Source organism: Chanos chanos, chromosome 1 (genome assembly GCF_902362185.1).
Source record: "Chanos chanos chromosome 1, fChaCha1.1, whole genome shotgun sequence".
Classification (NCBI taxonomy): domain Eukaryota; kingdom Metazoa; phylum Chordata; class Actinopteri; order Gonorynchiformes; family Chanidae; genus Chanos; species Chanos chanos.
In genome coordinates this window covers 62,784,482-62,808,933 of record NC_044495.1, presented here as the reverse complement: position 1 = coordinate 62,808,933, position 24,452 = coordinate 62,784,482, and the positions used below count along the sequence as shown (strand labels likewise).

The window sequence follows — 24,452 nt, the reverse complement described above, 5'->3', positions numbered from 1 at the left end:
TCATGATGACTGATGTCAGTGCAACAGGGTGGTAGTCATTTAGACAGGAGGCCATTGGTTTCTTGGGAACAGGAACGATGGTGGATGCCTTCAGGGAGGTGGGGACCACAGACTGACTCAGGAGGAGGTTGAAGATGTTGGTGAACACCTTCGTCAGTTGGTCAGCGCACGCTCTGAGAGCCCGGCCAGGGATACCATCTGGCCCCGGAGCTTTGCAGGGGTTGACCCTTTTGAAGGACCGTCTCACATCAGCTGTTTCTAGGGTCAGTGTGGGAGCCTTCCCATCCACATGTGGATGCATGATGGGCGCTGTGTTGTCTGCATCAAACCGTGCATAAAAGGTGTTTAGCTCGTCTGGGAGCGATGCTTTGCACTGGGCAATGTCCTTGTTTTTCCCCTTGTAGTCTGTGATGCAGCGCAGTCCACTCCATATGCTCCTGGGGTCAGAGCTGTAGTAGCTGGAGTCCACTTTGTCCCTGTACTTCTTCTTGGCATCCCTGATGGACTTCCGGAGGTCATATCTGGCTGCTTTGTAGGTGTCAGGGTCCCCAGAGCTGAAGGCGGTGGTCCGCGCTTTGAGTTTAGCGCAAATCTCCCGGTTGACCCAGGGCTTCTGGTTCGGGTAGGTCCGAACGGTGGTTTTTGGGACAACATCGCTGATACACTTGCTTATATAGCCTCTGACAGAGTCGGTGTATCCACTGATGTTGCCATCCGCTGCATCCTCAAACATCTGCCAGTCAGTGGTCTCAGAGCAGTCCTGAAGGACCCCCTCAGCCTCTCTGTCCCATTTGTAGGTGTCCCTGGTAACTGTTTTTTCCTGTTTCAGCTTCTGCCCATATGCAGGCAGCAGCAGGATGGAGCAGTGGTCTGCCTTTCCAAAAGCAGGGCGGGGGAGGGGTATGTAGCAGACTTTGAACGGGGTGTAGCAGTGATCCAGGGTCTGTTCTCCCCTGCTGGGAAAAGTGATGTGTTGAAAGTATTTTGGGAGAACTTTCTTCATATTGGCTCTGTTGAAGTCTCTCGAAACAATGAGCGCAGCCTCTGGGTATGAGTTTTCCAGTCCATTTACGATCCTATACAGCTCGTCCAGTGCTGAAGGTTTATCAGCCTGTGGGGGGATGTAAACAGCTGTGAGGAGGTACCATGGAGCAGCACGTTGTTAAAATACAGACATCCTTGGCCCATGAAGAGTTAACCATAAAGCACACACCACCTCCTCTCATCCTGCCTGAGTCTTTCGTTCAGTCTTGCCAGTAGATGGAGAAATTCACCGGGGTGATGGCACAGTCAGGCATGTTGGGCTCCAGCCATGTCTCAGTGAATGCCTGAACGCAGCAGTTCCTAATGTCCCTTTCGTGTTTAATACGTGCGCGTAGTTCGTCTAGCTTGTTGTCCAGCGACTGTACATTAGCAAGCAGAATGCTGGGCAGAGGAGGTTTGTAGTTTCTCTGTCGGTTTCTCTGCAGAATGCCGGCGTGCTTCCCTCTCTTTGTTTTCCTCCGACGCCGTGCAAGTAAACAAAAGCCCCAGGGGAGTACGGCGTTGGCGGTGTCGAAAGACGGCTTAAAATCTGAACTGGCTGACGAACGTAACTCCAAAAGTGTTTGTCGGTCATACTGAATGTATGATAGCGCCGAATTAACGAAAAGGACTAGAAGTTAAAAGGAAATCCACACAACTTTGCGGATTTGACTCGGAGCTCTCTTCAGTGCAGCCATCTTAGCGACAGTGCAACAGTGGACGCGAAAACACTTGTTGTCAGAAGTGGGATTCGAACCCACGCCTCCAGGGGAGACTGCGACCTGAACGCAGCGCCTTAGACCGCTCGGCCATCCTGACCTATCCTTGTTATCATTCTCCGCCACTTATCTTGGTCCGGGTTGTGGTGGTAGCAGGCTGAGGAGGCCAGCCCAGACATCCCTTTCCCCAGCCACATCCACCAACTCCTCCTGGGTTCCAAGGCCGGCCGAGATATGTAATCCTCCCAGCATGTTCTGGGTCTGCCCCGGGGTCTCCTCCCAGTTGGTCACACCTGGAACACCTCCACAGGGAGGCCCCCAGGATGCATCCTGACTAGATGCCTGAACCAAGTCAACTGGCTCCTTTCAATGCGAAGGAGCAGCAGCTCTACTCCAAGCTGTTCCCAGATGTCTGAGCTCCTCACCCTATCCCTAAGGGTGCACCCTGGCACCCTATGGAGGAAACTCATTTCCACCGCTTGTATCTGTGATCTCATTCGCTCATTCGACCCAGAGCTCATGACCATAGGTGAGGGTTGGAACGAAGATCAACTGGTAAATTGAGAGATTTGCCTTCTGGCCTAACTCTCTCTTCACCACGATGGTCTGGTGCAGCGACCACATGACTGCTGCTGCCGCCTGATTTGCCTGTCGATCTCCCGCTCCATTTTACCCTCACTCATGAACAGGACCCCTAGATACTTGAACTCCTCCGCTGAGCAGTGTGATACACCGATAATTGGAGCACACTCTCTGGTCCCCTTTTTTAAATATGACAACCTCCACCCCTGTCTGCCACTCCACAGGCACTGTCCCCAACCTCCACGCGACATTGAAGAGACATGTCAGCCATGGCAGCCCAACAACACCCAGGGCCTTCAGCATTCCAGGGCAGATCTCATCCACTAACTGCCTCAGTGGCCTCTGCCAGGGAGATGGGTGATGACCCCCTTGAATCCTCCAGCCCTGCCTCCTCTGTGGAGGGCGGGTCATTCGGATTTAGGGGCTCCTCAAAGTGTTCATTCCACTGTCCGACCACATCCTCAGTCGAGGTCAGAACCTCCCCGTCTCTGCTGAGAACAGCCTGGATGAGGCCCTGCCTGCCCCTCCTTCGTCACCTGGTGGTTTGCCAGAACCTCTTTGAGGCCAACCGAAAGTCCTTCTCCATGGCCTCCCTGAACTCCTCCCATACCTGAGTTTTTGCTTACGCGACCGCCATCGCTGCAGCCCTTTTGGCGTGCCGGTACCTCTCAGCCAATTCTGGAGTCCCCCGTGCTAGCCAAGCCCGGAAGGCCTCCTTTTTCAGCCTGACAGCTTCCCTCACCGATGGTTCCCTCCACCACCGGGTCCTTGGGTTGCCACCACAGGCACAGACAAACGTCTGGCCACAGCTCGAAGCTGCCGCTTCAACAATGGAGGCTTTGAACAGGGTCCATTCCGACTCCATGTCCCCAGCCTCCCTCGGGATCAGGGAGAAGCTCCTCCAGAGGTGAGAGTTGAAGACCTTCCGGACAGGGTCCTCAGCCAGATGTTCCCAGTTCACCCTCACTACGTGCTTGGGTTTACCAGGTCTGTCCGGCAGCCTCCCCCGCCATCTGATCGTACTCACCACCAGGTGGTGATCAGTTGACAGCTCTGCCCCTCTCTTCACCCAAGTGTCCAGAACATATGGCCACAGGTCTGATGAGACGACTACGAAGTTGATCATTGACCGTTGGCCTAAGGAGCTCTGGTACCAGGTATACTTGTGAGCTGCCTTATGCTTAAACATGGTGTTCATTATGGACCATCCGTGACTCGCACCGAAGTCCAACAAAGCACCACTCGGGGTCAGATCAATTTGGCGTGTACGCTGTCACAACAGTCAGAGATTTCCCTCCTGCAACCCAAAGTTGCAGTGAGGTGACCCTCTTGTTCACTGAGACAAACTCCAACACAGGGGGGCTCAGTCAGGGCCTGACAAGTAACTCCACACCTGCCCACCGCCTTTCACCCTGGGCAACTCCGGAGAAGGATAGACTCTAGAGTTTGGTTCCAGAACCAAGTCTGTGCTTAGAGGTGAGCACCCGGCCCCAATTTATCCCCTCGCAGATGGTGAGCCCACGAGAAGGCGACACGTGGCTCGTTCAGGCTGTAGTAAGACTGTATTAGAGAGAGACTGTATTATTACATATGAGGGAGTAAGACTGTATTAGAGAGAGACTGTATTATTACGTATTAGAGAGTAAGACTGTATTAGAGAGAGACTGTATTACAACGTATTAGAGAGTAAAAACCACACTCAGAGAGTAAAAACTACACTCAGCTGTTATTGTCCTGATGTCTCATTGTTTCTGCAGGAAGTGCTGGTGTCAAGATTGTGCCATTTCATGGAAAATGTAAATCCATAAAAGCATAAAATGAGATCTTCACAAAGCATGAAATTTATTCCAGTGCCCGATGGACAAGGTCAGAGTAAATGTACAAAGTCCTCTTGTGTGTGGAGCAGCCAATGCTGTGCTCTCTTAGCCTTTAATCTGCCCTTTGAAGTCTGGACCTGTTTTTTTCTGTTTCTATTTAAGTGAAAGACTGAGTGAGAATTAGAGGCAGAGGAAGCTGTTTGAATATATGACAGTGGTAAATATGGTGGATATTGTGTCATATGCAATATATATTATAAATATGATGTCATACATTATATTTATATAATGTCTTCTGTGATGTTTGAGGGTGTTTATAAATGTCTATAATATCATATATGTGTTTAATAACACAGAACTTAATTACACATAATTTAATTATAGATAATGTAATTATACATAACTTAATCACATATAATTTAATTATACACAATTTTATGAGCCCTTGGATGCAGACCTAAGCCAAACAGACTCCGAAGCCTCTTTGTTTAGGAATATTTACTGAACTGAGTCAAATTTAAGAATATTTACAGAATAGAGTCAAATTCTAATTTCTGCTCCAAGGTCTGATTTGATTTACTTGTTTGAAAAAAAATAAAGAATAAATTATTGTTCACTAAAAGTAAAAACAATTTTTTGAGAAAAAATCAAGGTTTTCAGTGGTGTGGTATTAAAGACGCCAGTTCAGCGTTCTGTGTAATTTTTTGGTGCCTTTGTTCCAACGGTAGGGTTTTTACAGAGGTTAATAATACGTTTTAAATAATAAATGTGATTTATCACACACAGGTCTGACAGTTATGACAGAGGACCCTGATTATGGCAGATTATGACAGGAGACGCATGTTCCTGAAAGAAATTATGTGGAAATATGTTACTCCACACATAAGTAACTGCATGTGAGTGTGTGCGTGTATGCGTGTGTGTGTGTGTGTGTGTGTGTGTGTGTGTTTGTGCGTTTGTGTGCGTGCGTATGTGTGTGTGTGTGCGTGTATATGTGTGTGTGTGTGTGTGTGCGCGTGTGCGTATGAGTTTGTGTATACGTGTGTGTATGCATGTGTGTGTGTGTATATGTGTTTGTGTGTGTGTGTTCGTATGTGTGTGTGTGTGTGTATGTATGCGTGTGTGTGTATGAGTTTGTGTATAAGTGTGTGTATGCGTGTGTGTGTGTGTGTGTATGCGTGTGTGTGTGTGTGTATACGTGTGTGTATGCATGTGTGTGTGTGTGTGTGTGTGTATGCGTGTGTGTGTATGAGTTTGTGTATACGCATGTGTGTGTGTACGTGTGTGATTCTGAGGGACAGCTGTTGGAACACACAGCCCTGTGCTCCCATGTGATTTCTCAGAGAATCAGTTTTTCTGATAAAGACACGGTTTTGTTAAAAGTGGCAGAGGGAGTGTGTTTGGAGTTTGGTCTAGTGTGATTGTGTGTATGCATGTGTGTGTGTGTGTGTGTGTGTGTGTATGCATGTGTGTATTTATGTGTGTGTGTGTGTGTGTGTGTGTGTGTGTATGCGTGTGTGTGTGTGTATACGTGTGTGTATTTATGTGTGTGTGTGTGTGTGTGTGTATGCGTGTGTGTGTGTGTGTGTATACGTGTGTGTATTTATGTGTGTGTGTGTGTGTATGCGTGTGTGTGTATGCATGTGGCAGAGAGAGTGTGTTTGGAGTTTGGTCTAGTGTGATTGTGTGTATGCATGTGTGTGTGTGTGTGTGTGTGTGTATGCGTGTGTGTGTGTGTGTGTGTGTGTGTGTATACGTGTGTGTGTATGCATGTGGCAGAGGGAGTGTGTTTGGAGTTTGGTCTAGTGTGATTGTGTGTATGCATGTGTGTGTGTGTGTGTGTGTGTGTGTATATACGTGTGTGTATTTATGTGTGTGTGTGTGTGTGTGTGTGTATGCATGTGGCAGAGAGAGTGTATTTGGAGTTTGGTCTAGTGTGATTGTGTGTACAATTAGACACATCAGTGTGTCTGTGACCTTTGACCGTGTCTGTTTGGTATTGATCAGTGTAATGTTCCTGCAGCCAGCTAGTCTTAATCTTGTAATACGAGATTAGCTGTTTAATCTGTGGATCAATACTCCTAACACTAACCTTAGCACAACACAACATGACATGACATGACACAACACAACAAAAGACAACGACACGACACAACATGACGTGACACAACACAACAAAAGACAACGACATGACACAACATGACGTGACACAACACAACAAAAGACAACGACATGACACAACATGACGTGACACAACACAACAAAAGACAACGACACGACACAACATGATGTGACACAACACAACAAAAGACAACGACACGACACAACATGATGTGAAGCGGCTATTGAACGTCGTAGCCAGTCAGTGGCAGGTGAACGTAGCAATGTGTGTGTGTGTGTGTGTGTGTGTTACCACAACACAGTGAACATCCCTGTTGTTTGTGGTGTAAAATACTGAGTGTTTGTGAGGTGCTGAGTGTGTTACCGCTCTGAGTTGTGTTTCACACTGGACTCGAACTGACAACCCTCGGGATGGGAGGCGGGCGTGCTAGCAAGGAGGCTAAAACCCATGGGCGCTAGCGGTAATCGCCTGTTAAGGTGTCAGGGGAGTGAGGTATACTCACTGTGCAGCACTCTACTCTGAAAAGTCTGAGACTCTCATTACCAGCTAATACTGCACAGGCCTGTCCCTCACTTTTCTCCATCTCATCCATCCTTTCATCCATCCATCAAACAAATATTCAGAAACCCAGTGTCTCACAACACCTGTTAATTACATTTTAACCTCTTTTTCATTATTCTTGATTAATTACAATTATTAATTACATTTAAAAAATATACTTTTTAAATACACACATTAAATACACTCCATATCTGGTGCCAGTACATTCATCTTAAAATAGCACCTGTGGGTGTAACTTTTTTTAATTGTGTGAGTTTCATTGTTAGTATTATCCGGTAACAGACAGACTTTTTAAATTGAGTTTTATTGTTAGCATTATCTGGTAACTGAGACTTTTTAAACTGAGTTTCATTGTTAGTATTATCCGGTAACAGACAGACTTTTTAAATTGAGTTTTATTGTTAGCATCATCTGGCAACTGATAGAATTTGAGTTTCAGTGTAATGGAGTTTCATTGTAACAGTAATTGTGATTGTCTCCAGTAGGTTTACCGTCAAACACAAAGGAATTTTTTTTTTTTTTTGTCTTTAAAACATGCAGAATCGTACTGATTTGCATTGTGTTTTTCTTTACGGGTTACAAAAGATTCTCTGGTCTGCTGATCTGAATTCAAACCCTGAATGGTATCTACTTTGTTTTTTGACTAAGATGTGTAAGATTTGATGTTTTGGGATCTGGTGGAGAGAGGGGGTCCTGACTAAAAAGCCTCATCAAAAGAGCTTTTCAACATGCAGTTATATGACACAAAGAGAAAAGGTTGTCTGGGTTTACAATTTCTGACTCTTTCTCTCTCTTGTTTTTGCTGAGGAAAATTGGCAGTCATTCCAGATGCCATAAGTAATAATTGATTGAATCTCCAAAATCCAGCTGGTTGGTTTTTCTTTACAGTGGTTTGCTTCACTAGATTAATGTTTAGTAATATTTCGATACTTGATTTGCTCTTTGGGGAAATGAGGAGAATAAACAGAGATAGGTAGCTGCATGGGTTCGGAGGTGTCACAGATACTAAGGGTGTTCTATGGTTCCGTTCTATGGTTCCGTGAAATTAGCAGAATGTTTAAGGAGAGAACTCAACACACTGGAATCAGGACTCTAAATCACCACGTGTATTCTGCGGAGAGCTATGAGGAATTTTCATAGCTCTCTCTCTCTCTCTCTGTCTCTCCCTCTCTCTCTCTGTCTCTCGCTCTCTCTCTCTGTCTCTCCCTCTCTCTCTCTGTCTCTCCCTCTCTCTCTCTGTCTCTCGCTCTCTCTCTCTGTCTCTCGCTCTCTCTCTCTGTCTCTCCCTCTCTCTCTCTGTCTCTCGCTCCCTCTCTCTGTCTCTCGCTCTCTCTTAGGTGTGTGTGTGCGTGTTTGTGTTTGTTTAGTGTGAGACCATTTGAGACACTAACCAGACTTGGATCCTTAGTTCACATGTTGGAATTCCAGTTCAGATCCTAAATTGGATGCCTTAGAATGCCTCAGTGTCGGGTGTGTGTGTGTGTGTGTGTGTGTGTGTGTGCGCGTGTGTGTGTGTCCTTTAACTGATGTGTCCTTGAGCTAAAGTCAGTGTGCCCTGCCCCCCCCCCCTTCCAACACAGAGAATGGTTCTCAGTGGGTTTATGCTAAATCAAGAGTGGGTCTGCTCAGTGAGATATGAGCTTACAGTGGCTGGCAAATGGAGCATCTGATGGTGAAAAGCTGAGCTGTCAGAGGCCAGTGTTTGGATCAAGCTGCTGCTTCTCTGTTAGTGCAGAATTTGGCTCTGTATGTGTGTGTGTGTGTGTGTTTACAAAGAGATGTCAGTTTCCTCTGCTATGCTCAGTCTGGCCTTCAGAGCCATTAAATCTTCATGAAATCAACACAACACAACACTCAAATAACCCAATACAACACTCAAAAACAACACAACACCCCACAACACAACACTCAAAACACACAACACACGCGCAGTTCATTTATGGTGATGGAAATCCGACAGGTGTTCAAAAGGTGAAAGACTCCAGTATTGGCCAGTGGGGAAATAGTGATGAGGAATAGGGAATGCCCTATGAGTTCACAGCAAAGAGTTCTCGAGCTCACCCCCTCTCACCAGAGTTCGCCAAATCTCTCCTTAAAGAGATGCAGCACCCTCCAGCATATCATGTGTATGTCAATGCCTTTCCACACACACACACACACACACACACACACACACACACACACACATTTTGTTTGGAGTTAGAATCAATCTGGCTTTGACTGATGGTCCAGAAGGTGCTTATATGAGTGAAAATAAACATATGAATAAAAATGCGTGTTCACATGAATGAGAATGTTAACATGAATGATATTTTATTATATCATAAGGAAAGGCTAAGGATACAGATGAATGTTCTGTTGTTCGTGTTATTAATCATTAGACACATAAACAGGACAAATTCTTTATTGTCGTTTATTGTTTGTTTTGTGCATCACTGTTTTTCTTTGTAATGTTGCATTTGGGGTCGTCCCACTTCCCAGTGATGCGATCATTACGCACAGTTCTCACTCATCAAGAGAAAATGGAACTTTTTAAAAATCCTAACTAAACTGTTTCTTTCTCTTTCTCTGTCTCTCTCTCTCTCTCTCACTCTCTGTCTCTCTCTCGCTCTGTGTCTCTCTACAGGCATACTTCCGACAGGGCGTGGCTCTTCAGTACCTTGGTCGCCATGCCGACGCGTTGGCTGCCTTTGCCTCAGGGCTTGCTCAGGACCCCAAGAGTTTGCAGCTTCTGCAGGGCATGGTGGAGGCCACACTCAAGTCTCCCTTACGCGGTAAACAATGTCTCTACCACACTGACATAAACAACATCTCTACCACACTGACATAAACAACATCTCTACCACACTGACAAAAAACCATGTCTCTATCATACTGACGAAAATTATGTTTCTACCATACTGACATAAACAAGTCCTCTACCATACTGACATAAAGGACATCTCTTCCATACTGACATAATCAACATCTCTACCACACTGACATAAACAACATCTCTACCACACTGACATAATCAGCATCTCTACCATACTAACATAAACAACATCTCTGCCATAATGACACAAACAACATCTCTACCACACTGACATAATCAGCATCTCTACCATACTAACATAAACAACATGTCTACCATAATGACACAAACAACATCTCTGCCATAATGACACAAACAACATCTCTACCACACTGACATAATCAGCATCTCTACCATACTAACATAATCAGCATCTCTACCATACTAACATAAACAACATCTCTGCCATAATGACACAAACAACATCTCTACCACACTGACATAATCAGCATCTTTACCATACTAACATAAACAACATCTCTACCATACTAACATAAACAACATCTCTACCATAATGACACAAACAACATCTCTACCATAATGACACAAACAACATCTCTACCATAATGACACAAACAACATCTCTACCATAATGACACAAACAACATCTCTACCATAATGACACAAACAACATCTCTACCATGCTTACAATCTACATTACTGACTTTACCATACAGTCTCTGATGACACAGTGACACAGACTCTGTAACAGTGACACACACTTTGTTGACACAGTGACATAGACTCTATGGTGATGAAAGAGTGTGTTCTTAAGATGACGCTGATATTAGTTTTCTGCTCATCTGTATAGAGACGCCTACTGTGACATAAATTTGGCATTGAACTGGGAGGTGATGTGAACTGGTTTCTTCAGCTTTATTTCTGGGGGGCATTCCAGAAAGCGGGTTTAGTGAAAACTCAATGTTAGTTAACTCAGAGCAAGTAGTGAACTTCATAATAGAAGAGCTCTATGACTTTGTTTTGCTGGGAGAATGGAGCCAGAGGACTCTTCTATTAGGAAATTTACTACTTACTCTGGAATTTACAATTTACAATTTGGCATTTCGCAGATGCTTTTAAACCAAAGCAACTTAGAATTAGTGCATCAATCAGGTTTAACTTCCTCATAAGCAAAGACCACAGTAGGAGTGCAAATTAATTATTTTCAGCGCCACACTCCTGAATATCCTGCAGCATAGAAACAAGGTTAGTCCAGAGGATTTTTTTTTTCATAAAACATAACATAAAAGAGAGGTTACATAATGGGTGACAGATAGACTCTGAAAAGGTGGGTTTTCAGTCTCCTGCAGAAGATGGTAAGAGATTCCACAGTTCTGATTGGGTGAGGAAGGTCATTCCACCACCGCAGAGCCAGGGGAGAAAAAAGACATGGCCAAGAGGAATGCCGAGTGGGACAGCCAACTCCCCAGAGGAGGTTGAGCAGAAAGATCTGGTAGGAGTGTATGGAGTGATCAGAGATTGATGGTAGGATCTGATAGCGACCTGAGGAAACGACCTGATAGTGCAGGCCGATAAGTAAGGCATTGCAAGTGCTTGAACTAGGAGCTGGGTTGCTTGTGGTGTAAGGAAAGGGCGGAGCCTCCTGATGTTGTAGAGGGAGAATCTGCAGGACCGGGTGACTGCCGCAATGTGGCTAGAGAAGTTAAGCCGGTCATCCAAGGTCACGCCAAGGTCACGCCAAGGTCACGCCAAGGTTTTTAGCTATCGTGGAGGGGGAGACCACGGAACCCTCAATGGTGATTAGAGCATTGATCATTTGGGAGCTCTTTGCTGGAAAATGAGAAGTTCAGTCCTCTCCAGATTAAGCTTGAGATGACATCCAGGAGGCAATGTCGGCTATGCAGGCCACAACGCATGGCCACAACTGTGTGCCATCGGTGTAGCAGAGGTAGGAAAGACCGTGGGCAGAGATAACTTGTCCAAGTGATTTAGTGTAAAGGGAGAAAAACAGTGGGCCAAGTAGGGAACCTTGTGGGACCCCAGTTTGGAAAGGGTGGGGGGAGGAGACCGATTCCCTCCAAGACACCTGATAGGAACGGTCAGACAGGTAGGATTCCAACCAGGTGAGTGCAGATCCTGAGAAGCCCATCCCAGCAAGGGATGAGAGAAGACTCTGGTGGTTCACAGTGTCGAACGCTGCGGAGAGGTCAAAAAGTATGGGAACAGAGCTGAGTGATTCCACTCTGGCAAGTGAAGCTCTCCTGTGACTGCGAGGAGGGTAGTCTCAGTGGAGTGGATGGCTTTGAATCCCAACTGGTTCGGGTCCAGGAGGTTATTCTGGAGGAGATAGGGAGAGAGTTGGTTATAGACTGCATGTTTGAGGGTTTTAGAGGAAAATGGTAGAAGAGATAGTGGACCGTAGCTTCTGAAATCAGCTGGATTTAAAGTGGGTTTCTTTAGCAGTGGCATGACCCATGCCCTCTTCAGAACAGAGGGAACTGTACCAGTAGACAGGGAGCTGTTGATTAAGGAAGAAATAAAGGGAAGAATGTCCTCAGAGATGGACTTAAAGAGAGAGGAAGGGATGGGATCAAGAGGACAGGTAGTGGGACGGTGAGATTTTATTAGTTGTAGAAAATCAGAGGGAGTTAGGGGGGAGAAGGTAGTGGGAGAGACAGCGGGTGCGGGATCCGAAATGGGAGGACATGAGGGGAGTGAGTCGTAGATGTCTTTAACCTTCTTCTCAAAAAAGGAGACAAAGTCATTAGCAGAAAGGGAAGAGGTAGGAGGAGGAGGAGAAGAGGGAGGAGAAAGTAGAGAAGAGTTTGTGAGGGTTAGAGTAGGCGGAGAGGATCCTGGAGTGGAAGAAGGCAGACTTTGCGGAGGACAGGGTAGGGGGGAGGGAAAGGAGAAGAGAGTGGAAATGGGATTGGTCATCTGGAGACTTTGATGTCCGCCATCTCCTTTCAGCCGCGCCAAGTTTGGCTCTGTCAGCACAAATGCAGTCGTCAGCCAGGGACTGGGAGGGGACAGACGAGCTGGTTTGGTAAGAAGGGGACAGAGGGAGTCCAGGGAGGATGACAGCACAGAGGACAGTAGAGGATTCATCTCAACGGAGAGAAGTGAGAAGGATTCAGCAGAAGGGAGAGAAGAACAGACAGCAGAAGAGAAGGCACTACAGGAGAGGGTGTGAAGGTTACATCGAGCTGACAATGACAGGGTGGGAGCAGAGGATTTGAGGGAGGATAAGATCAGGAGGCAGAAGGACAGAAAGAAGTGATCAGAGGTGTGGAGAGGTGTGACTGTGAGATCAGGACCAGGGCAGCCTCTTGTGAAGACAAGGTTCAGCTGGTTGACAGCCTTGTGTGTTGGTGGGGACTCCACTAGGGTGAAGTCGAAGAACTGGAGAAGGGGGAGGAGACCAGCAGACTGAGTAGAGTTCAGTCCCCAAGCAGCAGAATGAGAATGCTGTCCTCAGGGAAGGAGCCGAGGAGGGTGTCCAGTTCATCTGGGAGTGACTGCAGAGGGCCTGGTGGATGATAGAGAATACACATGTGCAGTTTACAAGGGGAAGAAACAGTAACGGTGTGAAATTCAAAAGAGGTGGGGGAGATGGAAGGGAGAGCAGTGACACGGAACCTCCACAAGGGGGAGATGAGGGAACAAGTTCCTCCACTCCTCCCCGAGGGTCTGGGGGTGTGGGAGAAAGTGAAGGCAGAGGAGAGGACAGCGGGAGTGGCTGTGTTCTCCGGTGTGATCCACGTCTCAGTGAGGGCCAGGAAGTGAAGAGACAACATGGAGGCCTGTGCAGAGATGCAGTGGGCCTGCTGCACCACCGACTGGCAGTTCCAGAGGCCACCGTAAATGACAACAGTACTGTCAGTAGAACAAGGCGGATGAATAAGGTCAGACAGGTTGCGACTGCAAGGTTGAATAGGTCACCGCCCGCGAAGACTGGGAGGGGAGACTCGGACTGGAGTGGGAGATGACACATGTACACTCTCACACACACATGCATGCACATCTGTCTTAAATACACACACACACACATGCATGCACATCTGTCTTATAAACACTCACACACACATGCATGCACATCTGTCTTATATACACTCACACACACATGCATGCACATCTGTCTTATATACACACACACACACATGCATGCACATCTGTCTTATAAACACTCACACACACATGCATGCACATCTGTCTTATATACACTCACACACACATGCATGCACATCTGTCTTATAAACACTCACACACACATGCATGCACATCTGTCTTAAATACACACACACACATGCATGCACATCTGTCTTAAATACACACACACATGCATGCACATCTGTCTTAAATACACACACACACATGCATGCACATCTGTCTTATAAACTCTCACACACACATGCATGCACATCTGTCTTAAATACACACACACACATGCATGCACATCTGTCTTAAATACACACACACACACATGCATGCACATCTGTCTTAAATACACACACACACATGCATGCACATCTGTCTTAAATACACACACACATGCATGCACATCTGTCTTAAATACACACACACACATGCATGCACATCTGTCTTATAAACTCTCACACACACATGCATGCACATCTGTCTTAAATACACACACACACATGCATGCACATCTGTCTTAAATACACACACACACATGCATGCACATCTGTCTTAAATACACACACACATGCATGCACATCTGTCTTAAATGCACACACACACATGCATGCACATCTGTCTTAAATACACACACACATGCATGCACATCTGTCTTAAATACACACACACACACATGCATGCACATCTGTCTTAAATACACACACACACATGCATGCACATCTGTCTTAAATACACACACACACATGCATGCACATCTGTCTTAAATGCACTCACACACACATGCATGCACATCTGTCTTATAAACACTCACACACACATGCATGCACATCTGTCTTAAATACACACACACACACATGCATGCACATCTGTCTTAAATGCACTCACACACACATGCATGCACATCTGTCTTATAAACACTCACACACACATGCATGCACATCTGTCTTATATACACTCACACACACATGCATGCACATCTGTCTTATAAACACTCACACACACATGCATGCACATCTGTCTTATAAACACTCACACACACATGCATGCACATCTGTCTTAAATGCACTCACACACACATGCATGCACATCTGTCTTAAATGCACTCACACACACATGCATGCACACACTGTTTTGTTGTGGTAAATGTGGTAAATGAACTGCTTATGTTATGTTTATGTCTTAATGTGTTTATGTGCGGGGGTGTCAGTGTGTTAATGTATTCATATGTTAATGTATTGGTGTCTTAATATGTTAATGTATAAAGGTTTTTGATGTGTCAATGTGATGATGAGTTGATGTGTGGAGGTGTCAGTGTATTAATGTGTTGATGTTTTGAGTCAATGTGTTAATGTGTTGATATGTTGTGTTGATGTGTTAATGTGGTAAAGTGTTAATATGCTGATGTATTGACGTGTTGTTGTGTTAATGGGTTCTGGAGAATGGGGAGGGGATGCCGTGGTGCACACATCCCCACGGGCAATCATTACGCAAACGGGGGCAGACCAAGAGGAGACTGAGACAGGGAGAGGGCAAGAGAGAGAGAGAGAGAGAGAAAGTGAGAGAGAGATTAAAACAATCATAAAAAGCGATGAAAGCTCAGGTAGCTCTGTGTGTGTGTGTCTGTGTGTGTCTCTGTGTGTGTGTATGCACATGCGTATGTGTGATAATGACCAGGCGGTCGTCAAGAGGCTGTGACAGCTGTCAATCAAACTGTGCAGACATGGGGCCGGTGAACTCCTCTGCTACATCACAAAAACCAAACTTACACAAACTTTGCAGATATGAAAGTAAAACCTACCAGGGTTAGGGTTCTTTTAGTAAAGAATTGGCCGCAACATATTCCTGCGTGCCCTTACCTAACTTTTTTCAGATAAGGAATCGTACAATTTTATTAGCCTATTGTCTCGACATTTTATGCTTCCGAGCGATATCACATATGGATGCTTTAACATTGCGAACGACTTCAATGACAGTGTCTAATATGCAGTTAGCCTACATACAACAAACACTGTCTCAGCACACAATAAAACACTCCTCAAACAGAACAACACTGTCTCAGCACACAATAAAAACACTGCTCAAACAGAACAACACTGTCTCAGCACACAATAAAACACTCCTCAAACAATACAACACTGTCTCAGCACACAATAAAAACACTGCTCAAACAGAACAACACTGTCTCATCACACAATAAAACACTCCTCAAACAATACAACACTGTCTCAGCACACAGTAAAAATACTTCTCAAACAGTACAACACTGTCTCAGCACACAATAAAACATTCCTCAAACAATACAACACTGTCTCAGCACACAATAAAACACTCCTCAAACAATACAACACTGTCTCAGCACACAATAAAAATACTTCTCAAACAGTACAACACTGTCTCAGCACACAATAAAACACTCCTCAAACAATACAACACTGTCTCAGCACACAATAAAACACTCCTCAAACAGAACAACACTGTCTCAGCACACAATAAAACACTCCTCAAACAGAACAACACTGTCTCAGCACACAATAAAACACTCCTCAAACAATACAACACTGTCTCATCACACAATAAAACACTCCTCAAACAATACAACACTGTCTCAGCACACAATAAAACACTCCTCAAACAATACAACACTGTCTCAGCACACAATAAAAACACTGCTCAAACAGAACAACACTGTCTCATCACACAATAAAACACTCCTCAAACAATACAACACTGTCTCAGCACACAATAAAAACACTGCTCAAACAGAACAACACTGTCTCATCACACAATAAAACACTCCTCAAACAGTGCAACACTGTCTCAGCACACAATAAAACACTCCTCAAACAGTGCAACACTGTCTCATCACACAATAAAACACTCCTCAAACAGAACAACACTGTCTCAGCACACAATAAAACACTCCTCAAACAGTGCAACACTGTCTCATCACACAATAAAACACTCCTCAAACAGAACAACACTGTCTCAGCACACAATAAAACACTCCTCAAACAGAACAACACTGTCTCAGCACACAATAAAACACTCCTCAAACAATACAACACTGTCTCATCACACAATAAAACACTCCTCAAACAATACAACACTGTCTCAGCACACAATAAAACACTCCTCAAACAGTACAACACTGTCCCAGCACACAGTAAAAATACTTCTCAAACAGTACAACACTCTTTCACCAAACTTGTTGTCCCTCTCTGAATGGGTGTTGTGTAAAGGAACCAAACAGTGCTGGTTTTGTTTTAGGACAAACAGATGCAAATCTAAAGAGCTTTCGTCTCATGCCCTCATTGCAGAATCAGTGGAACCCACCTATCAGCAGCTACAGAAGATGAAGTTGGACCGGAGCCCGTTTGTTGTGGTTTCTGTGATTGGTCAAGAGCTGCTGTCAGTCGGACATCACGCAGCATCTGTTGTGGTTCTGGAGGCGGCACTGAAAATCGGCACCTGCAGCTTAAAACTCCGCGGCTCTGTTTGTTCCGCCCTCGGCACTGCCCACTGGTTGCTTGGCAACACAGAGAAGAGCATCACCTTTATGCAGCAGGACCTGGAGGTTGCCAAGTCATTAGGTAAGTTAGGGTCAGGTCAGACAACGGCAGAGCACCTGGCCAGTCTGCTGTGGGTCTTACACACCACTCCCGAAATTTTCCCCTAACCCCTACCCAGATCTTCGCCCAAATCGTGTCTGTCACACCTCAGAGAAAACCCCACAGACACTGAGAGAGAACGAACATCATCAGACAAATGCAATAATGAACTAGTGTAATTGTGTAGTTTAGTAATTTGTCTACAGACTGCTGGGTTTTTTTTTCTTCTTTTTGGACATTTTTTGCCAGCTGGACCGGAGCAAAACCTTCCACTAACCCCCATAAAATATCTCTGTGTCTATGTGTTTGGTCCATTAAACTCAGATGAAGTGGATCACTAAAGCACAGACTCAGAGGGCAAAGGATACATCATCTGATAAAATAATCAAAACACAACACACAGAGATACTGAAAAGCTGTTTACTTGGTTATTACTGTTCACCTGAAGCAGATTTTACACTGACCTTACACTAACTGTTGGTCTGTTAAGGGCGCTAACTGTTGGTCCGTTAAGGGCGCTAACTGTTGGTCCGTTAAGGGCGCTAACTGTTGGTCTGTGAAGGACACTAACTGTTGGTCTGTGAAGGACACTAACTGTTGGTCTGTGAAGGACACTAACTGTTGGTCTGTGAAGGACACTAACTGTTGGTCTGTGAAGGACGCTAACTGTTGGTCTGTGAAGGACACTAACTGTTGGTCTGTGAAGGACGCTAACTGTTGGTCTGTGAAGGACACTAACTGTTGGTCTGTGAAGGACACTAACTGTTGGTCTGTTAAAGATGCTAACTGTTGATCTGTTAAAGATGCTAACTGCTAGTCTGTTAAGGGTGCTAACTGTTGGTCTGTGAAGGACACTAACTGTTGGTCTGTTAAGGGCGCTAACTGTTGGTCCGTTAAGGACGCTAACTGTTGATCTGTTAAAGATGCTAACTGTTGATCTGTTAAAGATGCTAACTGTTAGTCTGTTAAGGGCGCTAACTGTTGGTCTGTTAAGGGCACTAACTGTTAAAGACGCTTTCAGAGCAGTGAAACGCGTGAGAGAAGCCTTTTGACAGTGACCACATGTCAGCTCTTACCCAGCACTCCTTTCTGTCCATGCAGGTGATGAGGCTGGGGAATGCCGTGCCTATGGGAATCTGGGCTCGGCATTCTTCTCCAAAGGGAATTATCGGGAATCTCTGACCAACCACCGCAACCAGCTAATGCTAGCAATGAGACTGAAAGATCGGGAGGTAGGTCACTCTGTGTGCGTGCGTCTGTATGCGTGTGTGTGTGTGTGTGTGTGTGTGCGTGTGTGTGTGTGTGTGTGTGTGCGTGTGTGTGCGTGCGTCTGTATGCGTGTGTGTGTGTGCATGCGCGCGCGCGCGCGCGTGTGTGTGTGTGTGCATCTTTTTATATTTCTACATATACATATATACATTTCTTTCCTCTATCTATTTATTGCACATGTACATATAGCCTATACATGTGTACACATATATATATATATATATATATATATTCCTTCTTTTATATATCTCTTTATATTACCTTTATATTTACCTTTTATTGTTCTTTTATTATTATCTACTTACTACATTGTGCAAGTTGAGCTGGCCCCAAGCCCAAGAATTTCATTACTGATAATGATGTCCACACTGTTATCTAGTAAATGACAATAAAACTTGAAACTAGAAACTGAAACTGTGTGTGTGTGTGTGTGTGTGTAAGATTAGTGGAAATTCAGTGCAGACACTGATTTTATTCATGTTAATCTGTTTCAATCTGATTGTCCTGTGTTCTGTAGTATGTGTGTAGTGTGCACTGTTGTACACACAGCACACACTACAATATATAAATTTTCAATTTGAATCTGAACTCGACAGAAACAGCAAATGCAGAAGGTTAAGGAAGAGAATCAAGCCCCACCCCCACCTCTACCCCATGCCCCTGCTCCCTGATCTCTCTCTGACTGTGGTCATTCCTCCTGCTGACAGACGCTTTGTGTTGTTCAGTTCTTGTCAGAGAAGAATGGCATTGTTTCCTGCCCTCTCACGTCTCCCTCTTTTTACATGTTACTCAGACACACGTACACACACACACACACACACACACACACACACAGAGACACATACACACACACACACATACACACACACACACACACACACACACGTACACACACACAGACACACACACACACACACACACACAGAGAGAGAGAGACACACACACACACACACACACACACACAGACACATACACACACAGACACACACACGCACACGTACACACAGACACACACACACACACACACACTCGCACAAACACACACACACACACACACACACACACAGACACATACACACACAGACACACACACGCACACGTACACACAGACACACACACACACACACACTCGCACAAACACACACACACACACACACACACACACACACACACACACACAGACAGTTGTGTGGTGGTACAGTACATGCACATGCATACAAACACCTCTCCCCTCCCCCGCTCCCAGTATTTTCACGATTAGCAAAAATATGTTGTCATCCTGGGGTGGGCTCTGAGTGTGTTTGTGTGTGTGTGTGTGTGTGATGCAATCACAACTAACCACCCTCAGGCTGTCACGGTAACAGGAATGAGAGATAGGGTAACACGCACACACACTTTCACAGGGAGAGGCCTTGCCAAGACCTATTTATTCCACCTGTCAATCAAAGCCTCCTGACATATGTAGCAACAGAATGGTTACATCCTCCTCACTAACTACCCCCCAAACTCTCCTCTCTCCTCACTAACTACCCCCAAACTCCCCTCTCTCCTCACTAACTGCCCCAACTCCCCTCTCTCCTCACTAACTACCCCCCAAACTCCCCTCTCTCCTCACTAACTACCCCAACTCCCCTCTCTCCTCACTAACTACCCCCCAAACTCCCCTCTCTCCTCACTAACTACCCCCCAAACTCCCCTCTCTCCTCACTAACTACCCCCCAAACTCCCCTCTCTCCTCACTAACTACCCCCAAACTCCCCTCTCTCTTCACTAACTACCCCCCAAACTCTCCTCTCTGCTCACTAACTACCCCCAAGCTCCCCTCTCTCTTCACTAACTACCCCCCAAACTCCCCTCTCTCCTCACTAACTACCTCCAAACTCCCCTCTCTCCTCACTAACTACCCCCAAACTCCCCTCTCTCTTCACTAACTACCCCCAAACCCCCCTCTCCCCTCACTAACTACCCCCAAACTCCCCTCTCTCTTCACTAACTACCCCCAAACCCCCCTCTCTCTTCACTGACTGCCCAGAATCAAAGTCAGGATCAGATTATAGCCAATTTGAATTAATCAGCAATCAGCTGATTGGTTAACATTTGCGACATAACCAGTATAGTGCATCACACGTAGAACAATCACTCCAACTCACCATACCCTTTTGTCCTCTCTCTGTCTGTCATGTCTCTGAAATAGCATTAGTGTATTGAATAATAATAAGAAGAAGTATTGGTTTACTGATGGGAAATAGCATTAGTGTATTGAATAATAAGAAGAAGTATTGGTTTATTGGTGGGAAATAGCATTGGTGTATTGAATAATAAGAAGAAGTATTGGTTTATTGGTGGGAAATAGCATTGGTGTATTGGTGCACTGAAGGGAGAGAGAGTGGTTGTATTTAACAGGAACGTCCTGGTTGCCCTTCTCTAAAGCTATTTTAAATCCACAAAAGCTTTACAACACTGAGAGTGTATGTGTGTGTGTGTGTGTGTGTGTGTGTGCGCAGCCTGGTGTGAATGTAGTTTTGAATGAAAGGAGTTAATAAGGATTCAGTCAGGTATACTGGGGTCAGGTGTGCTATGGTCATGGATAATGCAGTCAGGTATACTGGGGTCAGGTGTGCTATGGTCATGGATAATGCAGTCAGGTATACTGGGGTCAGGTGTGCTATGGTCATGGATAATGCAGTCAGGTGTGTTGGGCTCCTGCTCTTTTGACAGATTTGATTAGATACAGATTCACTGTCTTTAGATACCATGTCCTCTTTGGTTCCTTTCACAGGTGAGGGAACTTATCAGCCTGAATGTGTCACATTTCCAACAATGCTGGCCTCAAATGCAACTAATATGTTGTTATAAGATGTACCTTTGTTGAAGCAATCAGTGTTCATCCTGAACCAATCACTATTTACAACCAGCGCATCAGCTGTCACAATCAGCAATTCATAACTCACAATTATCCAATCAGTATTCATCATAACTCACAATTATCCAATCAGTATTCACCCTGGGACAGTCCTCAGCATTCCCTCTGTTTACACCGAGTGCCAGATGACATGATTGTCACGGGCAAAGGCGGAGACACAAGTCAGGCTTTCCTTTTAATCTCAGGAACTGACAAGCTTCCTGACAAACTGCCAGCCATACCTTATCTGTGTCCCAGCCAAGCTGGGACACAGATAAGTATCGTCATTATGGACGTTTTTTTCCTAAAGGTAAAACAGTGCCTTTAACTATGTGTATTTATCTATGAGGGGAACATGGAAGGACATTGGCACTTTATACACTAAATGACCATACATTAAGCTATTCCACATACATTTTCATGTTCCTACTAGCTACCCAACATACCATTTTGGTCCTATGAAAATGACCAAAAATACTACCATGCCTTGTTGTTATTCTAAATAACTTAATGTCCATTAGTGGTGGAGACCTCAATTATTGGCACAAAATTAATAAAAGATTGTTTCTGAAGAAAAAATGAAAAAATGATTGATACCATTTGGGTGCAAGAAAATGGTTTTATAATACCCTAAATATCACCCTTATTTTGGAATTTTGCACTTTTGCCAAATCTAGGGCATTATAGAAGATCATTAGGCATGAGGCACAAACTTTTAATTAGGGCTCAACCGATATATCAGTTTTGCCGATATATCGGCCACTATCGGCCTCTTTGACACTTATTGGTCCATATCGGTATCGGCGTCCTCATATCAGTTTTGCCGATATTACAACTTGGTTCTCCTGAACTGGGATTACGAAGTATTATATGATGTGTTAAAAAGGCTCAGCATAGAGAGTCTCCCTGTTTTCATTTACTTATATTCTTATGGGTTAATATGAGACTGATGTTCCATAACAACAACCCCGCCCCCTAGTTAAATTGTTGTTGAGGGGAAGAGGTTTAGTGGTGCTCTGAAATAACTACCTGTTGTCATTGTTTATAGGCATGTGTGTGTGTTCTTGAAACCTGTAAGCAGCCTTTTTTCAAGTTCTGTAAATATATGTAGAACTTAAGACAGAAGGTTTCAATGTTATGTCATCTAGTATCGCTGATAAATGCTGAGTAATGGTAGCAGCATGTAGCCTACCACGTCCTGGACACTGAAGCTGTTATCTGAAAGTTTGATTATGAAAACGAGTGTTCTTGCTGGTAATCCACAGTAGTACCAGGATGCAACTGAATCGTTATTGGTGGACACATTTACGTGTGTACAAATGCAGGATCAGCCACATAAATAAGAACCACAGATAACCAGCTACCAGCCGTAAGACGGCAACGCCCGTATTTCTAAAGCGCAGGCACAAGCCAGTGTGGGGAGACGGCGCCCATTCGTCATAAACATGCTATTAGGGCAGCTGTGGTCTAAAGGGTAGAGAACCGGGCTTGTGACTGGAGAGTTGCTGGTTCGATTCCCAGGCCCAACATCCACGGCTGTGTGCCCTTGAGCAAGGCACTTAACCCCAATGCTCCCCGGGCGCTCACCAAGGAAGGCTGCCCACTGCTCCTGCGTCTGGTGTGTGTGTGTTCACTACTGGTGTGTTGGATGGGTTAAATGCAGAGGACAAATTCACTGCTCACTGTTCAGAGTGTGTGTGTGCAATCACTGAAACTTAACTTAACGCTGCTGATATAACCATGTTATGTTGAAGCATTAGTACCCAGTACTGCTAGGTATGTTGTGAAATGTTTTAATTGAATCCTTCCTGTCTAAGCCAGATCATTGATGTTTGAATAGGTAAGAGATATATTGCTAGCAAAGTGCGGCTGTGCCTTGCTATTACTTTGCATTTTAGCGTTGCTTAATATTTGTCATGTAATAATTGTGTTGAACTCTCGTGTTTGTGGAACCATACATGTGCATTAAAGAAAACGAAGAGTGGCAACTGGACACCTATGTTGCATTCTTGCCAAATGCCCGGAGTGGTCACAACTATCCCGAATCACACCATAAATAGACTCAATCTTTAGTATGAAGTCTGAACACTTAATCTACTTTCTTAGTTTAAACAGTGTTTTTATTTCACTTTAGGTTTTTCCACATTATGTAAACAGATTTTTTTCTATTTTAAAGTTAGTAGAAGAATAATTATTCACTCAGTAAAGTGGTATTAGATCTGTATATTGCCTGTTGTTTCTTATAGAGGGTATTTGGAAACAAATTCAGTATGATTCAGTTTATGTAGTTTTGTTAATGCATCGGCCTAAAATATCGGCCTAAAATATCGGCCAAATATCGGTTATCGGCCATCCTAAGCCATTAGATATTGACAAATACACAGATCTACAGACAATGTTATAGTATACCTCTTAAAAACAAAGACACAGGACTACAGACATTATAATATACCTCTTAAAAACAAAGACACAGATCTACAGACAATATTATAATATACCTCTTAAAAACAAATACACAGCTCTACAGACAATATTATAATATACCTCTTAAAAACAAAGACACAGATCTACAGACAATATTATAAATATACCTCTTAAAAACAAATACACAGATCTACAGACAATATTATAATATACTTCTTAAAAACAAATACACAGACCAACAGACAATATTATAATATACTTCTTAAAAACAAATACACAGATCTACAGACAATATTATAATATACCTCTTAAAAACAAATACACAGACCAACAGACAATATTATAATATAAACTGAGGATTAGTCTAGTAATAAATGAAAGTGTGTGTGTGTGTGTGTGTGTGTGTGTCCATATGTGTGTGTGTGTGTGTGTGTGTGTGTGCGTGTGTGTGT

General features: G+C 44.5%; 1 protein-coding gene and 1 non-coding gene across 2 annotated transcripts in view; one reads left to right on the top strand and one right to left on the bottom strand.

The window, feature by feature from the left end:
- Window positions 1-1,759: 1,759 nt before the first annotated feature.
- trnal-cag (transfer RNA leucine (anticodon CAG)) lies at window positions 1,760-1,842 on the bottom strand. The gene has a single exon. It is a non-coding gene; the product is annotated as a tRNA-Leu (tRNA).
- A 7,004-nt stretch (window positions 1,843-8,846) lies between these two features.
- Window positions 8,847-24,452, top strand: part of LOC115806032 (tetratricopeptide repeat protein 28-like) — a 59,607-nt gene continuing 44,001 nt past the window's right edge. The window contains exons 1-4 of the mRNA XM_030766761.1: window positions 8,847-8,939; window positions 9,451-9,598; window positions 17,115-17,387; window positions 18,507-18,637. Coding sequence (XP_030622621.1) covers window positions 8,847-8,939; window positions 9,451-9,598; window positions 17,115-17,387; window positions 18,507-18,637 — 645 coding nt within the window. The remainder of the gene's footprint in view (window positions 8,940-9,450; window positions 9,599-17,114; window positions 17,388-18,506; window positions 18,638-24,452) is intronic.